This window comes from Xyrauchen texanus, chromosome 39, assembly GCF_025860055.1.
Source record: "Xyrauchen texanus isolate HMW12.3.18 chromosome 39, RBS_HiC_50CHRs, whole genome shotgun sequence".
NCBI lineage: Eukaryota > Metazoa > Chordata > Actinopteri > Cypriniformes > Catostomidae > Xyrauchen > Xyrauchen texanus.
In genome coordinates, this window is record NC_068314.1 from 12,629,150 (window position 1) to 12,646,332 (window position 17,183).

The 17,183-nt window shown below is 38.4% G+C and overlaps 1 protein-coding gene across 3 annotated transcripts in view; it reads left to right on the forward strand.

Moving 5' to 3' along the window:
- Positions 1–17,183, forward strand: part of lrp1aa (low density lipoprotein receptor-related protein 1Aa) — a 296,995-nt gene that overhangs the window by 219,571 nt on the left and 60,241 nt on the right. For all 3 annotated transcript variants that reach the window (XM_052110997.1, XM_052110998.1, XM_052110999.1), the window contains 3 exons: positions 12,501–12,617; positions 14,015–14,143; positions 15,812–15,934. In XM_052110997.1, coding sequence (XP_051966957.1) covers positions 12,501–12,617; positions 14,015–14,143; positions 15,812–15,934 — 369 coding nt within the window. The remainder of the gene's footprint in view (positions 1–12,500; positions 12,618–14,014; positions 14,144–15,811; positions 15,935–17,183) is intronic.

Genomic DNA, 17,183 nt, shown 5'->3' on the forward strand with positions numbered 1-17,183 from the left:
TTACAGGGACTTTAACACTTTCTTAAACATTTGTACAGGTCATAATTGCAAAACCTGTAAAAAGTAAAATAACAAAAAACAAAAAAAAACAAAAAAGAAATTTCTGTGCAACTGTGAAACCAGAGGATAATTTCGCTTTTTCATTGAGTTTATCCTTCACGTCAAATCAGGGATTTTCATGTTTATGGTAGATATCACCATGGTTGCAAATTAATAATGCAAATTCACTGTTCAATGATAGTCAGCCATTCGTGAAAAGTCTAACTTCGTCAATTTATTCTGCTAAATTGTTCATACCATGAATTAAATATCTATTTTAAAACCTAATCAGAATCATAAAGATATTTATTGCCAAGTAAGTTTTACAAAAGGAATTCTTTTTGGTTTATTGGTGCATGTCTCAAATGCGCAGCAATCAAAGAAATGTAAACAATTTTCAAGTGCATAAAATAATTCAATATATTTTACATACATGGTTCGAATTACGTGGGAGCCAGTGGGAGCTGAGCTCCCATAGAGAGAGGATGAGCTCCCATGAAAGCAGTAAAATCATACACCTGTGGGGGTCTCTAAAAATCATCAGCACCATTATTTTAAATTACAAATAAAGCATTTTTTCCTTCAATATATTCCTTCAATGTTTATGTTAACCCTTTTGCACGTATGATCGATCAACACCGGTGTGATTAGAACGGTCAGTGCATCACGTGATCAACTGCTAAATTCAAACATTCTTTCGCGCTTTGGCTGGCGCTGAGCCAGAGACAGACGGGCTCAGTGCTGCTGTCATGTATCACAACCATAGACAGATCAACTGTTCTGTGTTTTCAACCACATAATGTTTATTTTAGGTTTCAGACATTTAAATACACATTAGTACTAGCAAAAAAATATTTTGAGTTTGTAAAATACACACTGATGTCTAGGGAAGCGGCAATAATAATCCTTTCCATTAACGTTACGTTACAATAAGACACGTTTTCATATCAGATACACATTGTGTAAGTAGCTTTACATTTTACTCTATTCTTCTCCCAGTTCACCGGCCACTTACTTTCATGTATTTCGTGAGAAGTTGAGGAATTGACGTGTTGTAAAATAACATGGCGCCGCCCATCGCACATACAGCTCAACTAAATTAACGCGATCGTTATAAAGGCGTTTAAACAACAAAACACATCCACTTGCACATATTTGACAATCGGAATATCAGTGTTTCATGTTATAGCTAATACATTTGTGAATATTTTGTATAAAAAAGGAAAAATGACATAAAAGCAGATCATCATTCATTCAGCGCTGTGTTGTGGTTGCGCTGTGTAACGTGACAAGCAATGATGCGTCACCATGGAAACATTAAAGTGACAGGTTCTAAATAACGGTCACCTAGAATAACTCACGCTGGGGGATCAGTTAGAATATTTTAGAAATAGTGTAAAGTTCAGAACCAGCAACCATGCCACCAAAAATAAAAAGACTGCTACCAACATCAGGTACAACTTTGGCAAAATTCGGGTTTATTTCAAATAAACAAAAAACATCATCAGAGGACAGTCTACTCGTTTCTCTACTCCTGTATTAATAAACATTGAAATCAAAAGAATCAAGTGCAGTGTTAAGCAATTAGTTATCACACACACCACGCCTGCTTATAGGCTACTTTTTTTTTTTTAAGAGACCCCCACAAAGATGAAATCATAATTCGAACCCTGTTTACATATATTACTGTATAATCGCTTCAGAGTTTCAAAGTAATTTAAATATCATTTCCTAAACCTTACCTTATCATGGAATCAAGAGTCAAGCCTCTGTTATAAACCCTAATGGCTTTGGAGCAAAAAATAATAATAGCCAACATGGCTGGTCGATTTTGAGAGTAGAAATCCTTATAGTTCAAAGCGGCTTGCCGCCAGCCGCCCGCGGTCGATCAGCCCGAGGCAACCACCAGAGAAAATGAAGCGGGCGCCCCGCCAGCTTTTCGCGGGCGGCATCTCGCAAGAAATGGGAGTGACGAATTCGGCGGCAAACGTTTCGTCCCCGCCAGTGGGATGCACCTATAGCCGACAGCTTAGGGACGGCGGCAAAAAGAAGCCGTGCGGATATTTTTTGCTATCTGGGTGTGAGTCGGCATAACCACTGTGTATGTACACAACCACCCTACAATGGTAAAAGTCCACCCACTCCTCTTTCTTATATTTCCATTAATCAAAAACAGTGTGTCTAAATGAATGGTTTTCGTTTCTGCTATAACATGACGTCACGTTAGACCAGGCCTCGACCACTACAGGTGACGGACTCCACCCTATTATCATAAATCCTCCCCTGAGTGATCTACACACAGTCCACTATTTTTTCCACGCTGGAGCAGTGAGAAGAATAATGTCTCAGCTTCGTAAGCATCATAAGTTCTGTTGTTGGCTGTAAAAGTGAACATAAGAGTCTTCATGAACTCCCGGCATCAGAGCCACTGAAGACGCAGTGGACAAGTTTTTTTTTAAGGAAAAGTGCCCCAAAACATACAAAAATGTGTGTATGTTTGTGAAAATCTTTTTACACCTGACTGCTTTGTGAATGAGTGTCAATATGAAGCAGGATTTAAAAAATTTTGATTCTCAAGCATTGATCAGTACCAACTGTTCTTGTTCCAGCTTAATATCATGAAGATGTATCACACTTTATATTTTGTGAAAGTTTGCAAATCGCCTTTCCGAATAGGCTTGTTAGCTGATTCCACGGCTAATGCAGCTAAAATTACCATTGTCTTTGATTGTATTCACGGAGACCAGAGTTATGTCAGGGGCAGGAAGCAGCAGCTCATTTGCATTTAAAGAGACACATACAAAAACAGTGTGTTTTTGATTCCACCCAAAAAGAAGCATTTACAACATGGTATAATATTTGACCCGTGGGGTATTTTGAGCTGAAACTTCACAGACACATTCTGGGGACACCTGAGACTTTTATTACATCTTGTAAAAAGGGACATAATAGGTCACTTTAAATGAAAAATAAGCATCATATAGAAAATGAACAACTATCACAACTTACAGCCAGCGATCCTGAATATAACAAGCCCTCGCTCGACATCATACATTTTGTAAATCCAGAGAAATTGCTCAAAGAGTGTCATGAAAGCTACCGAGGCCAGCGCAAATATGGATTTCTATGGCAACACTATTCTCGAGGAGCGATTCACTGAAACGATTATTCTCGACATAGACATGTCCGATCGCTCTCGTTGGTTCTCTAGAGAGTGTCTATGGAGATTCCATATTTGGACAAGTCATGTGTCACTTGAGGGGGTCAATAATAGAACCAGAGTGCACATACATAGACTGCGCACAATTAAAATATTTTGGAGTGATGGAATAAGAAGGCCTTGAAATGTGTCAAATGGGACTAGTTCAGGTTTTTGTTTTGTTTTGTTTGTTTGTTTGTTTGTTTGTTTAGATTTTTACATTCATAGTTTTCAGTTATTCTATTTTAATGTTTAACAAAACACATTAATTATTGCTTGGAGAGGTTATTTGGACACTTTGATAAATAAAAGTCCACCATGTGAACAATTGTTCCATATTCTATACGTTTGGTGTGCTTTGTCCTATCTAAAAAAAAATCCTGGTATAGTTGACATGTTGTAGAACAACACCTAATAATTTTTTTTGACCATCCATTCTTACTGTCTAAAAGGTATTCAGTAAAACTGAATAACAACAACAATAACATTTATTTTTAAGTGCTATTGTGTTTTGTCAGCATTGTTTTAGCATAAGATTCTCTGAGTTGGATCCAAATGTATTTTCTTAAATCTTGAAATGTAAAAAAAAAATGTATACCATGCAATTGATGTTCTTTGCCATTTTAGCGGAAATCCGTCAAAGTGCGTTCAGGGTGTAAGGGGTTAATGTCTATGTTCAAAACATCTGTGCTTTAGCACTATTGTCGTGCTTGTTTTGGTAACTGCAGCAGCTTCTGACACATGGGCCAAAGCTCATATTCTATTGGTCAGGGCATTTCTTAACCAAAAAATTAACAGTCACTCGAAAAAAGCTTGCTTTTTCAGTGCGCAAATGTTCGCTCCAGGGGCCAGTTGTTCAAAATGTTTTCAGAATGATCTAGATTTCAAAATCCCATGTTTTGCTATCCAGGATCGGGTAATCTATCTTATTTGTCAATAACAGGTCTGAGATCCAGAATAAATGCTTCTTCTGAATTAGAAGGATCTGTGTCGATTTAATTTTCAATCGTGGACTCACCGTCCCCAACAACACCTTGAAACTAGAGATTGAGAGTTTCTACCTCCAGTAATGTTAAGAACCACATCTGTGTAATCCCCTCTGTTGCCTGTTTGGGTGCATTTTGCTTCAGCATGGTCCTTTGTTGCCCTGGACTTCAGATTTTTTCATCTAAATTTCACTTGCTCTGTTGTGCTCTTCTGGCCACACCCCATGGCATTCACATTTTGGGTGATTTCATCCCAGATAGCTTTTTTTATTTTTGTTAGACACTTCTCCACACTCAGTAGAATTAAAACTTCATACTATTGAGGCATAATGGTGCCTAACACCCTCCAGCAATGTGTGGGTTTCTGCAACTGTGAAATTAGGTCCTTTTGAGTCCATGGTACCTCCTATTTGGTGTAGTGAATGTAGAGTTTATAGGCCTTGGTTTTGATTTAGTTAAGTGAACACAAGCCAAAGCACATCAGCTAATTGATGTTTACTGGGTGTGTGTTTGAAAAGACCAATCGCAGTCGTCTTATTCAGCCTTTCTCAGAGGACTTCTAGCCGCGGGGGTGGTCTAGCGGTAATTCTAAAAAACCGTTTTAGTAGCTACTGTCATTCTGTCCCGTCTACATCCTACAGTAGCTTTGAAGTACAGCTGTTGCGACTGGAATTTGACGATCCTGTTTTGTTAGCGCTGGTGTATCGCCCCCCTCACCTAGTGAAAGATTTTATAAGTGAATTTACTGCGTTTTTGGGTGAATGTGTAACTAATTGCAGCAAAATTCTTCTGCTAGGGGACTTTAATATTCATGTGTGCTGTCAGTCAAAGCCTCTAACAATGGAGTTTTTAAATCTCATTGACTCGTTCAACATGGTTCAGTGGGTGAAAGATTCCACACATACTCATGGACATACTTTGGACCTGGACCTTTGGACCATGGCGTTTCCATTACTGATGTTCAGGTTTTTAACACTCTGATCTCTGATCATATGCCTGTACTGTTTTCTATGTCCTCTCCTTTCTACAAAATCGCATATTTCTCCTACTGCACAATGGACTCGTTCCTTTTCTCCCTGTTTCTATGATGAATTCATTAACACCTTCAATGAGGTGTGTCTGTCTCTGTCCCTGGAGTCACCCCTACCCGACTTGGATGCTGAACAACATCTGAGTCTGTTTAATACTGTATGTTCCGAGGTTTTAAATACTACTGCTCCTTTAAAAGTTAAGAAGTCAAACTCTAACACTGAACCATGGCTCAATGATACCATCCGCTCCCTGAGGCGTGCATGTAGAAGAGATGAACGTAAATGGAAAAGTGATAAGCTACAAATCTCTTATGAAATGCTGAAAAACTCCCTCAGTGCTTCTCAGAAAGCTATGATATCTGCTAAATCTAAGTATTTTTCTAATTTAATTTAAAAAAACCATCATAGTTCAAAAGCCTTATTTTCTGTGTTAAATTCTGCTCTAATCCCTCAGTACCATTATGTGAAGGTTTCTCAAGGTTTGTTTGTGAGAAGATCACCTCTCTAAGATCTCAGTTGCAATCATCTGCTAATGTCTCACCTGAAGCGGGTTGTTCTTCAGCCATATGGAGTGTCTTTGAACCAGTTTCTCTTCTATCTCTCAGAGAAATTGTTGATCATTTGAATCCTTCCTCCTGGTCTCTTGATGTTCTTTCTCCCCGTATCTTGAAACAAATTTTTGATTCGGTTGGAACATGTTTGGTGTCTTTTCTGAATAAATGCTTGAGCACAGGGACGCTCCCTGATATACTAAAACAAGCTACTATTACACCTCTTCTTAAGAAACCTTCACTTGATGATAGGGATTTTATTAATTTTCGACCTATTTCGACCCTTCCTTTTATTACAAAAGCATTGGAGAAAACGGTTCTCAAGCAACTCCAGTCTTATCTTAGCTCAAATCAAATTCTTGAAACTTTCCAGTCTGGTTTTAAGCCTCTGCACAGCACAGAGTCTGCTTTATTAAGGGTTTCTAATGATATACTGTTAGCAATAGGACTCTGTGATCCTAATACTATTAGACCTAACCTCGGCATTTGATACAGTTGATCATAAAACTCTTTTATCCCGACTAGAATATGTTGTGGGCATCCAGGGAACTGTCCTCAGTTGGTTTAGATCTTATCTAACAAATAGAAGTTTCTCCGTTAAATTGGGTAATTTTTCTTCCTCGCAGTCCAACTCTTACGTGGAGTGCCGCAGGGGTCTATTCTCGCACCCATTCTTTTTTCCCTGTATTTACTTCCTCTGGGCTCCATTTTCAGAAAGCATGATGTATTATTTCACTGTTATGCAGATGATACACAAATTTATTTGCCTCTGAAACACAACAAAGATACTGCTCTGAAATCTCTTTTTGTATGCTTAGAAGAAGTAAAAATATGTTTTTCTCAAAATGTCTTATTTCTGAATGAATCTAAAACCGAGGTTATAGTCTTTGGCCCCCATGACAACTACAATAGCAGTAACATTGATCTGGATTATCTTCATCCAACTTCATCTTGCATCAAGAACTTAGGTGTTCTCTGGGATCAGAATCTCAAATTTGAAAAACAAATAAATGCGGTGATCCAGCTACGTCTTCTCTCTAAGATTAAATCCTCCCTTTCTGAGAAAACCTTAGAGATTGCTGTCCATGCGCTCATTACATTGCGGTTGGATTATTGCAACTCTCTTTACTATGGCATACCCAAAAACTCTATTGCTCGTCTCCAATTAGTACAGAATGCTGCTGCAAAGTTCCTCAAACGAAAACGTAAATTCGATCATGTTTCACCTATTTTAAAATCACTGCATTGGCTACCTGTGAATTTTAGAATTGAGTTTAAAATTCTTCTCTTTGTTTTTAAATCCGTAAATAATCTGGCACCGAGTTATTTGTCTGAGCTACTCTGTCCACACAATCCCACACGAAACATGAGGTCTGGTGATCAGAGACTTTTGTCTGTCCCCAGATCACGGTTAAAGTTTAGAGGGGACAGAGCCTTTGCGATCGCTGGCCCTAGGCTGTGGAACAGCCTTCCGATTTACATCAGAGCGGCTCAATCGCTAACCGTTTTTAAATCCTCTCTTAAAACTTATTTTTTTTCTCTAGCTTTTAATTCATTGTGAGTTTTTTGTCATGAATGTGTGGTTTGTCCTTGTTCCTTACTTTGTGTATTGTTCAGCACTTTGGTCAGCCTTGTTTGCTGTTTTTAAATGTGCTATATAAATAAATACAAACTTGAAACTTGAAACTTGACTTACAGAGAGGCTGTTCAGAATTATTATAATTTTTTTTATTATTGTTTTTACTGCCAAATCCAAAGTAGGAATACTCTATTTGATAACAAACACTTCAACAGGTTTGCCCTTAATAAAAATAATTTTGTACAGTAACCATTGTTTAACTATGGTATTTGTAGAAAAAGCATAGTAACCACAAAATCAACATAGTTACTTTCATGTTTACAGTATATAGTATAATCATGGTTACTATATGGAAACTACAGTATTAATGTTGTAAAACCATGGTTAATTGTATCAAAACCATGATTTCTGCAAAGAAACCCATGTGGACAGCAGTCATGGTTACTACAATTTTACTCTAGTAAAACCATCGTTAATTTTCGTTAGGGTCTTTAACAAAAAATTATTTTCTTTAATTAATAAATCAAAATTTTTACTTAATTCCTGCACTATTATGGTACATGAATCTACATACAATGCATTTCCAACTGAAGTTCTACATCACTATAGAAGGAACTTTGCTATTAAAATGAATATGAGAGATGTTGTGACGCGGATCAAGTGTTTTAATCATACGCGGAAATTACACATCTTCATCAGCGGAGTAGGGAAACATATCGTTGGCAGTAATTGTTTTATGCCTGTCCAAATTAGCACAGAGTGCTTGCGTAAAAACAGAAGGGAGTTTGTGCAGTTTCAGCTTAAATTTCCCCTGTGATTTCAGCGTAAATTATCATTTGTCGATGTATTACCAGTATACAGCACTTGTGTCGAGCGGTGTCTACAAACAGTGCCTATTTGTAAATGGTTTTTGACCATCGCTGTTGTAATTGACAGCAAAAAGAAAATGTTTCCAGACAGGAGACCTGAATAACACAGGGGGCTTCTATATCAGCGGCTCGTTTTCTCCATTTGACATTTTCAACTACACACAACACTTGCAGAACATGATGTCATAAAGTTGACTCACGTGAAACACAGGTGGAGCATATCCATCTACAGATCCATTCAGGTGCATTAGCGAAGGTTGTAACTGTTTGACTCTTTATTTTCCAATGCTTCCTCAACCTTGGGTGGCAAACTGTATGTACTCCTAGTGTGTGTGTGTGTGTGTGTGTGTGTGTGTGTGTGTGTGTGTGTGCGTGTATTTATCACTTTGTGGGGACCAAATGTCCCCATAAGGATAGTAAAACCCGCAATTTTTGACCTTGTGGGGACATTTTGTCGGTCCCCATGAGGAAAACAGCTTATAAATCATACTAAATTATGTTTTTTGAAAATCTAAAAATGCAGAAAGTTTTCTGTGAGGTTTAGGTTTAGGGATAGGGTTAGGGTCATGGGATAGAATATATAGTTTGTACAGTATAAAAACCATTATGTCTATGGAAAGTCCCCATAAAACATGGAAACAAAACATGTGTGTGTGTGTGTGTGTGTGTAGACAAAAGTGTGAGGCAATTTGCAGCCGCACAAATATCCTGGACTGAAATGCCCTTAAACAGCACCCAGAAGGTAGCCATGCCTCTTGTACAATGAACTCTCAAACCCTCCGGAAGGCCGCAACCCCAGACTATTATAACTTAATATAATAGCTTCCACTACCCAATTAGACAGGTGCTGTCATGATGTGGGTCTGCCTTTACAAGGATCAGTCCAAGAAACAAAAGTCTGATTTCTCTTCCTCAATGCCTTCTCTCCACAAACAAACAAAGAATATGTACTGGCCACAGACAGTTAAGCTGCTCGTCCTCTGACGAGGTGAAAAGCCAGCAAGTCCACCAGCTAACAGCTGAGCATGGAGTCATTCACCTTAGGCAGAAAGGCTGGATTCATTTTAAGAGACACTCTCATCCAATCCACTGCAAAGCGCATACATGAGTAATGTACAGACAAAGCATGGAGTTCACTAACTCGCTTTGCAGACTTCAGAGCCAGTGACAAAACTACCTTTTGGCTAAAGGAGCTTCGGTTCCATACTTTCAACTGGCTGAAAGCGAGACTGAGAAAGCACATTCCGAACCACAGACAGATCCCATGATGGAACTAGCTGTTTTGGCACCCTGCTTAAACAGTGTGCAGCCTCTGCAAACAAGCGGGTGTTGACCTATTGTACTCAAGTCAATTCCCACATTACAGGCCAATATGGCAGAGAGATAAACCTTGATGGTAGAAAAGGCCCTGCCTTTATACAAAAGTTCCTGAAGAAAATGCAAAATGTCTGCCACCGATCATAAATATGGAACAATGTGTCTGTGTGCACACCACTGCTCAAACACACTCCATTTCCGATCATACGCAGAGAGCATTAAGGCAACCCTCGTGTTCTAAATCATTTCAGTCACCCTCGGGGATAAACCCTTGACACTCAAATTCAGCCTTTCATGGGCCAAGCCCAATTAACTACTTGTTCCGGGTCGGGGTCAAATATTTCCGCCCGTGCTTGCGACAGCAACTCCCTGCGCAGCGAATTGTATTATTTCTGCCAGCCACAGTTTCCCTGGCCATTACGGGGCGATCAGTATGACTGAGTGACCATATTCTCTTACTCTTCTTGGTGGAATGATTAAACTCAGTGGAGGAAACCTGTAAATTAGTGTGTATGGCCACGGATGCACACGACCATCCACACCCATAAGAGCACCGTCTCTCATTAGAGAGAGGAGCAAAGGGCAAAGAATATTTTCGTGCGATTTGAAGAGATCTATGGCAGCTTGCCCGTATCTCTCCCACAGTTGACTCAACACCTGAGGGTGATGCTTCCACTCTCCGCACAGAAGATTCCCCTGGACAGGAGATCCACCCTCGTATTCATCAGTCCCGGAATGTGTGTCACTCGCAATGGGAGAAAGCGTGCACCGCTCCACAAGTAGCTTTTGTGCAAAGCTGTGAAGTCGATGTGAACGCGTGCCCCCTTGTCTGTTATGTATGCCACTGTTGTCGTGTTGTCCAATCTGACTAGGACATAATGGCTTTGAAGGAACAGTACAAAGCCCTTCAATGTTAGAAACGCTGTTAGTAACTCCAGAAATGTATGTGCGCATTGCATTGTGATGCGTGCCAAACACCATTCACTATTTTGCCTTCGCACACTGCATCCCAACCTGTGGGTGATGCATCTGTCATCACCACTTTCCTCAGAGAGACAAAGGGATTTCCCCATAAAGGAAAGCGGGATTGTCCAGTGACGGAGAGCGAGCATCCCCTCTGATGTCACTGTCACCCTGCGATTTAAGTGACAGCGAGGATGCAAATGCTATACTGCTATCCAGTGCAGAAACTCTCTCATTCGCAATAGTCCCAATGGAATGACTGACACCAAGACCATCAGACCCAATAGGTATAGACACAGTCTAAATTAGACTTTTTCCTCTCTGAAAAAGGGAGAAACATCCGCGAATCGATCCGGTGTGCTCTTCTGACAGAAACGCTCAATACAGATCTGAGTTTAATCTGAGATCCAGATATATTATTTCCTGCAAGAGCATTAGACAGCACTTTGTCTCGTTTATTTTAAAACCTATATTCTCTAAATGAGACACCAGTGCTCTCGTATCGATCTCTGCTTGCTGCCGTGACGGAGCACAGAGCAGTAGAGCATCTAGATAAGCAGACACTCTTGAGACCTGTTAATCTCAGTGGCAATAGTGCTGCTGCCACTACACACTTGCTGAACATTCTCGATGCTAATGACGGTCTGAAAGGCACCGTCAAAAATGTGTAGGATACTCCCTGATAAGCAAACCTTAGGAATTTTCGGTGTGACAGGTGAACGCCAATGTGAAAACATGCGTCCTTCAGATTGACTGACGCAAACCAGTCTGGGTCCTGAATACAGATTGCCCACCTCTAAAATGTGTTGGGAACCCAGAACGTGACAGTTGCAGAGCTCGAGCAGTGACTTTTCGGGGAAGGCAATTTTCAAACACCTCCCAATCTTTCTTCCTTGAATCACACTGCTGCCACATTGTAGAAACTGTTGCCCTGATAATGGCTTTCGGTTCCACCAGGGCTTCCAGGAAGTCGGTCTTCTCTCTCTCTCTGACAAACCTAGTCAAAGAGCCTGTTCGCCCACAATGGCGAGACCCATGCTGCGGCCACAGCTCAAGATGGCTCCTCTTGACGTGTGCATGTTGAGATCCAGAATGATGCAGATCTCCTCCTACAACCCAGCGTCTTTGCCGCCCCATCTCCTCCACCAGCTCGGCTTGATACACTGTGAGGAGGGAGGTGGCATTAAGAGCTCTTTTAACTCTACTGGAAAAATGCATTGATGTGCATTGACGTGCTGGTTTATGCCCGGAGAAAAAATATCGACACCGCAGAAAAATATATGCACTTCGACAGCGAATATATGCACAAAAGAAAAAAGCCGTACTCGGTGGCGACCTGAACGGATCGTCTAACAAACTGTTTAGCGACCACTTCTTGCCAATCCTGCTGAGGATAGCTTCCAATAGTCTTCACCGGGAAGAGAATGAGAATAAAGAAGAGACCTGTGGTGGTGTCTTATATAGGGAGGTGAGGCTACCTTATCATTGCTATGATTGGTCTGTCATCTGACAGACGTGCTGTCATTGCTTCCAGTGTCAGATAGGCCTGAGTCAAATTCCCATATTAAGATGCCGAACGAATGTTAGAAAGAGAACCACTGTTTCAGATCAGAATGTTTATTGAAAATTTGTGTTTGGTGTGCAAAAGCCTTAAACCTAACCTTTACCTTAACCCTACCCCTAAAAGAAAACAGCATTTTTAGAATTTAAAAAAGTTTAATTGATTTATGAATAGAGATTCCAATAGAGGATGTCTCTGAATGATAATAAGATGTCACATTTAGCTCTTTTTTGAGGACAAATTTACTTGCTAGACTAAAGCTAAGTACATACACACAGACAGATTTGCTTTCAGATCTACTTAGTTCATTTCAGGTCAGTATATTTCTGGAAGCTTTTAAATGTGTTTGTGTAAAAACAATGTTTTGAATAATTGACTAACAGCTCATCTAATGACTGTTCTCAGATAAGTTCTGCTCAGCGAATCAGTTTGAGTGTGGAAACCATCACTGTATCTCCAGCAGCTGGGTGTGTGATGGGGCAGATGACTGCGGAGACGGCACTGATGAGGACAGCAGATGCAGTGAGTCCACATCATTAAAAACAGCATGGAACAATATTCACACTGAACTTCCATAATGTGATGCATTTCAGAGTGGAACAGGAAATTTAGAAGGAAATCATGTGGGGTGGGGCTTGGTTTATCCATTAGGATTTGAATAGATCATGAAAAGTAGGATATTATACAGTATCTTAGGGATAATTATAAAGTAATAAACCCCAGAAAGGGTGTTGAGGACATATAGCAGAGAGGTTTATAGGTTGTGGTGTTTTCAATTTATCATTTGAAAGAATATCATTTACAAATCACTATTTGTTTTTATTAGCATTAGCATTAGCATACTATCCAAACATTTTTGGAATTTGGGTTGTAATAAATGGAGATTAAATATTGATTTGAGTATAAATAATTGTATTATGTGAAAAGTTATAGACCATAGAGTGTCCATTTATAGTGTTGCCAATGACAATTTCTGAATGATGTATTTCTGTACTATTTCAGAGTAAATGTTTACAGCTGAATGCCACGAATGGCCAGTGTAATAGCTGTACAATAACAAATGTTCCCAGCCCACAAGGCCTTGGTAACATCAGCAGAAAATGTGGCTCAAGTTATTGCCTTTTTTGGAGAAAAAAAATATAAAAAAAAACAAATGTGTACTGATGAATTTTTTTATTAAAGGAATATTCAGTGTTCGATTAAAGTTAAGCTTAATCAACAATATTTGTGGCATAATTTTGATTACCACAAAAATTCATTTAGACTCATCACTCTTTTTCTTTAAAAAAAAGCAAAGCTCGAGGCTGCAGTGAGGCACTTACAATGGAAGTGAATGTGGAGGGTTTTTTGGAGGGTTTAACGGCAGAAATTTAAATCTCATAATTTTATAAAAGCATTTACATTAATTCTCCTGTTAAAACGCCTGTATTATTTGAGCTATAAAGTTGTTTATATTTAAATTTTCACAGTCATTTTAAGGTTTTAGTGTTTATTGACATTACATCTTCATGGCAACGAAGTTGTAAATTTGGCTATAACTTCACACAGAAAAGGTTAGTAAGTGATGTAATCACACTAAAATCATGTTCACATGCATATTGTTTATATCTTGTGGTTATACTTTTGAGAGTATTGGCCCCCATTGATTTCCGTTGTAAGTGCCCAGTTTTTTCTTTTTTTAAAGAAAAGGAGGGGCAAGTCAAAATAAACAATTTTGTCAATCAATATTATGCCACAAATGCTGTCAATTGAGCTTAACTTGTATTGAACTATTAATATTCTTTTAAGTAAGGTCAGTTTTTATTTCATCTTGCTCAGGAAGCAACAGTGACATAATCGTTCATATTGTTATGTGTGACGTTGTTTAATTCTGCATCAAGTTGAATCATGTGATGTCCTCATGTGTTGTTTTAACTCAGAGAATAAGACGTGCAGTGCTGACGTGTTTCAGTGTCCAGACTCACACAAATGTGTCCCTCAGCGCTGGGTTTGTGACGGAGACCGAGACTGTCCTGACGGAGCGGATGAGAGCATAAAGGCTGGATGTGGTGAGCTATCCTGTCAAAAAACGTATTTCTATAGTGCAAATACTTGGATGCTGGATACTGTTTGTGGTCAGTTTAATATATTAATACACCAGATGGCTTTATGATAAGCTAATCGAGGAAAGTGTAATATAGACAAACTCAAACAATATCAGTAACAGTGTTGGGGAGTATCTAACTACAAGTATTTATTTTAGTAGCGTGACAATAGACCAAGGACTGTTTGTCGGTTTAAGGGAGTGATGTCTTTTTCCCTTGAACGTTTCCAGCTAGTTGTCAAACTCATTCAAAACAACAGCGTAGATGCTTAATTCGTTGACTATAATATGGTTAACATTTCTAATATTAACAAGATTGGACTAGAATGTCATTCTAAAAATTTGGACCTGGCTGGATGCTCTCTGGATGCGTGAAAATAAAGGAAATTAAAGTGTTTAGATTCCCGGAAAAGCAACCTCAAATGGAATGAACCACAGGATTCAGCATGTTGGCTGGATACCTGCAGTACTCTGGTGGGTGAACAACTTTTTGCCAATGAACAGTACGTTTGATAGGTATAAGGTGCGTTCCAATTGACCGTTAGGGTCCTCCGAAATGGACTTCACACAGTATTCAGCCATCTTAAGGGAGATTCCAAGCCGAAGAGAGTGTTTATGTTCAGTTGGAAGGGCATTTCAATGGCACAGGGAATGAGTGAACATCGATACATCACTTCACAGGAAGTGGAGAGGGAAATTTACCCACCGTTCATTGCGAACCATTAGAGTACTGACGTAGTTTGTCTATATTAAACGCTAAAATCAAATAAAGGAGAAAAGAAAAGAGTAGTCACTTCAGGTAAACGTTTGATTTTTTTAGAAAAAGGATTCAGAAATGACAGCTAAGCTAAGTTTGTTTAGCTAGACTCTTAAAGTAAGAGCTAGTGATTTTATTTGGACTGTTTTGGGTTATAACAATGCCACTACCGGAAATGCTTCAGGGCAAGATATGCACAGTAGTCTAATTCTTTTGTTATTGTTTACATCTTTGAAATGGTCTATAGCTGCCTTGATTTTACAACAATGTAGCTGTTCCAGAAACAAGCTGCTTTTTCCAACAAGTTGTATAGCGTGACAAAACTGACCAAATGTAATATTGTATTGTGCACAAGGCCTTTATAGCTGGGCAAACAGAAATACATTTGAACAAACCCCTAAACCTAGGGATATTAAACTTTTGATCCTTGACCATTTGTGCTACTGACTTGAATGATACCTCAAGTCATGCAGTTTTTTGAAGAGAGAGGTGTACTATTACATTTCTAAGAGATCAGATTTGGAATTGTAGCGTTGTAGTGTTAATTCTCTTTTAAAATGTTATGCTGTCTCACGAATTGAGATCTTCTAATTAAAAAAAAATATTATAATTACATTTTTATTAAATTATTTAAATATAAATCAAATAGTTCAATATTTATAATGATAGTGTCTCCTGAAGTAGCATCAGTGTAGTTAATTTTTGTTAGTTGCATGTAGTGTTCAGCAGCTAACTACTTTTTTAAAGGTTAACTTGACTGTAGAACTACATATATTATGAGTAGCTTGTAGCTTGAACGTATATTAACAGTAGCTTTCAAAGTACTACTCAGTAATCCATGATGTACATGTTTGTTTTTTGTTCTGTTCTGTTCAGTGTTCAATAACACTTGTAAGGCAGGAGAGTTCATGTGTCAGAACAGACAGTGTATCCCAAAACACTTCGTCTGTGACCATGACAACGACTGTGGCGATGGCTCTGATGAATCTATGGAGTGCGGTATGTCCAAAATTATTTCATTCAAGAGAATTATCAAGCTAAAGATTGTTTTATGAGCTTGTGAAATGTGTAATTAGATTAATTATGTTTGGCGAATGATTCATAAAGGTGTCATGATACTTAAGTCTCACCAGTTGATGCTTCCAACAATGGTTTAATAGTGAAGCGATATGAAAATGTATATATTGATAAATTGTCTTCATAATGACAAAACATGACGTTGTGTACACAATTACAATGCAGTGTACTTTGCTTGAATAAAGCAGTATTATTAAGGACAGCTAAAAAAAGGAGAGGGGGGGTTACTTTGGTAATACTTTGCAATGAGGTTCCATTCGTTAACATTAGTTAATGCATTAGCTATCATGAACAAACAATTAATAATATATATTTTTTATTAATCTATGTTAATGTTAGTTAATAAAAATACAATTGTTCATTGTGTCATGTTTATTCTGTTGGTTCCTGTTTTTCATGTCTCTTATTTTGAAAAGTTCATGTCATGTTTTGTTCCTGTTTCCTTGTCATGTGATCTTCCTGTTTCCCTCCATGTTCATGAGTCTTGTTTTCATTGGTTCATTGTTTGATTACTTTGTTATTAGTCTTGTCTTATTATTGGTAAAATTTTATTTAGTCTTGTTATCTTGTTTATAGTTTAGTCTTGTGATTGGTTATCCTTGTCATGTGTTCTCCTATGTCAAGCATTTAAGCCTTCATGTTTTCCATTGTCCTTCGGAAGGTATTGTTTGTGTAACATCGTGTTATTGTTCATGCCAAGTACATAGTCAAGTCAAGTCAAGTCAAGTCCATGTCCATGTCCATGTCCATGTTTTGTTCTAGTCTAATTTAGTCAAGTTCATGTTTTTGTTTTGTTCACGTTTGGAGTTATGGTTTTTTGGACATCACGTTTGTAAAATAAACTGCACATGGGTTCTGCTTAATCATCGTCTTCGTTTGCATCTTCATCATTGCCAGCTACATACGTTACACATTGTTAGTTCATGTTAGTTCATAGTGCAGTAACTCCTGTTAACTAATACAACTTTTGATTTAAAATATGTTTTAGTATATGTTGAAATGAACATCAACCAAGAATAATAAATTCTGTTAAAGTATGTTCATTGTTAGTTCATGTTATCTAATGTTGTTAACTAAAGTTCACAAATGGAACCTTATTGTAAAGTGTTTTTTGTATACTTTGTATATCTGCACCCATGACTTCAGTATCATGTTTCTAATGACTTCACAT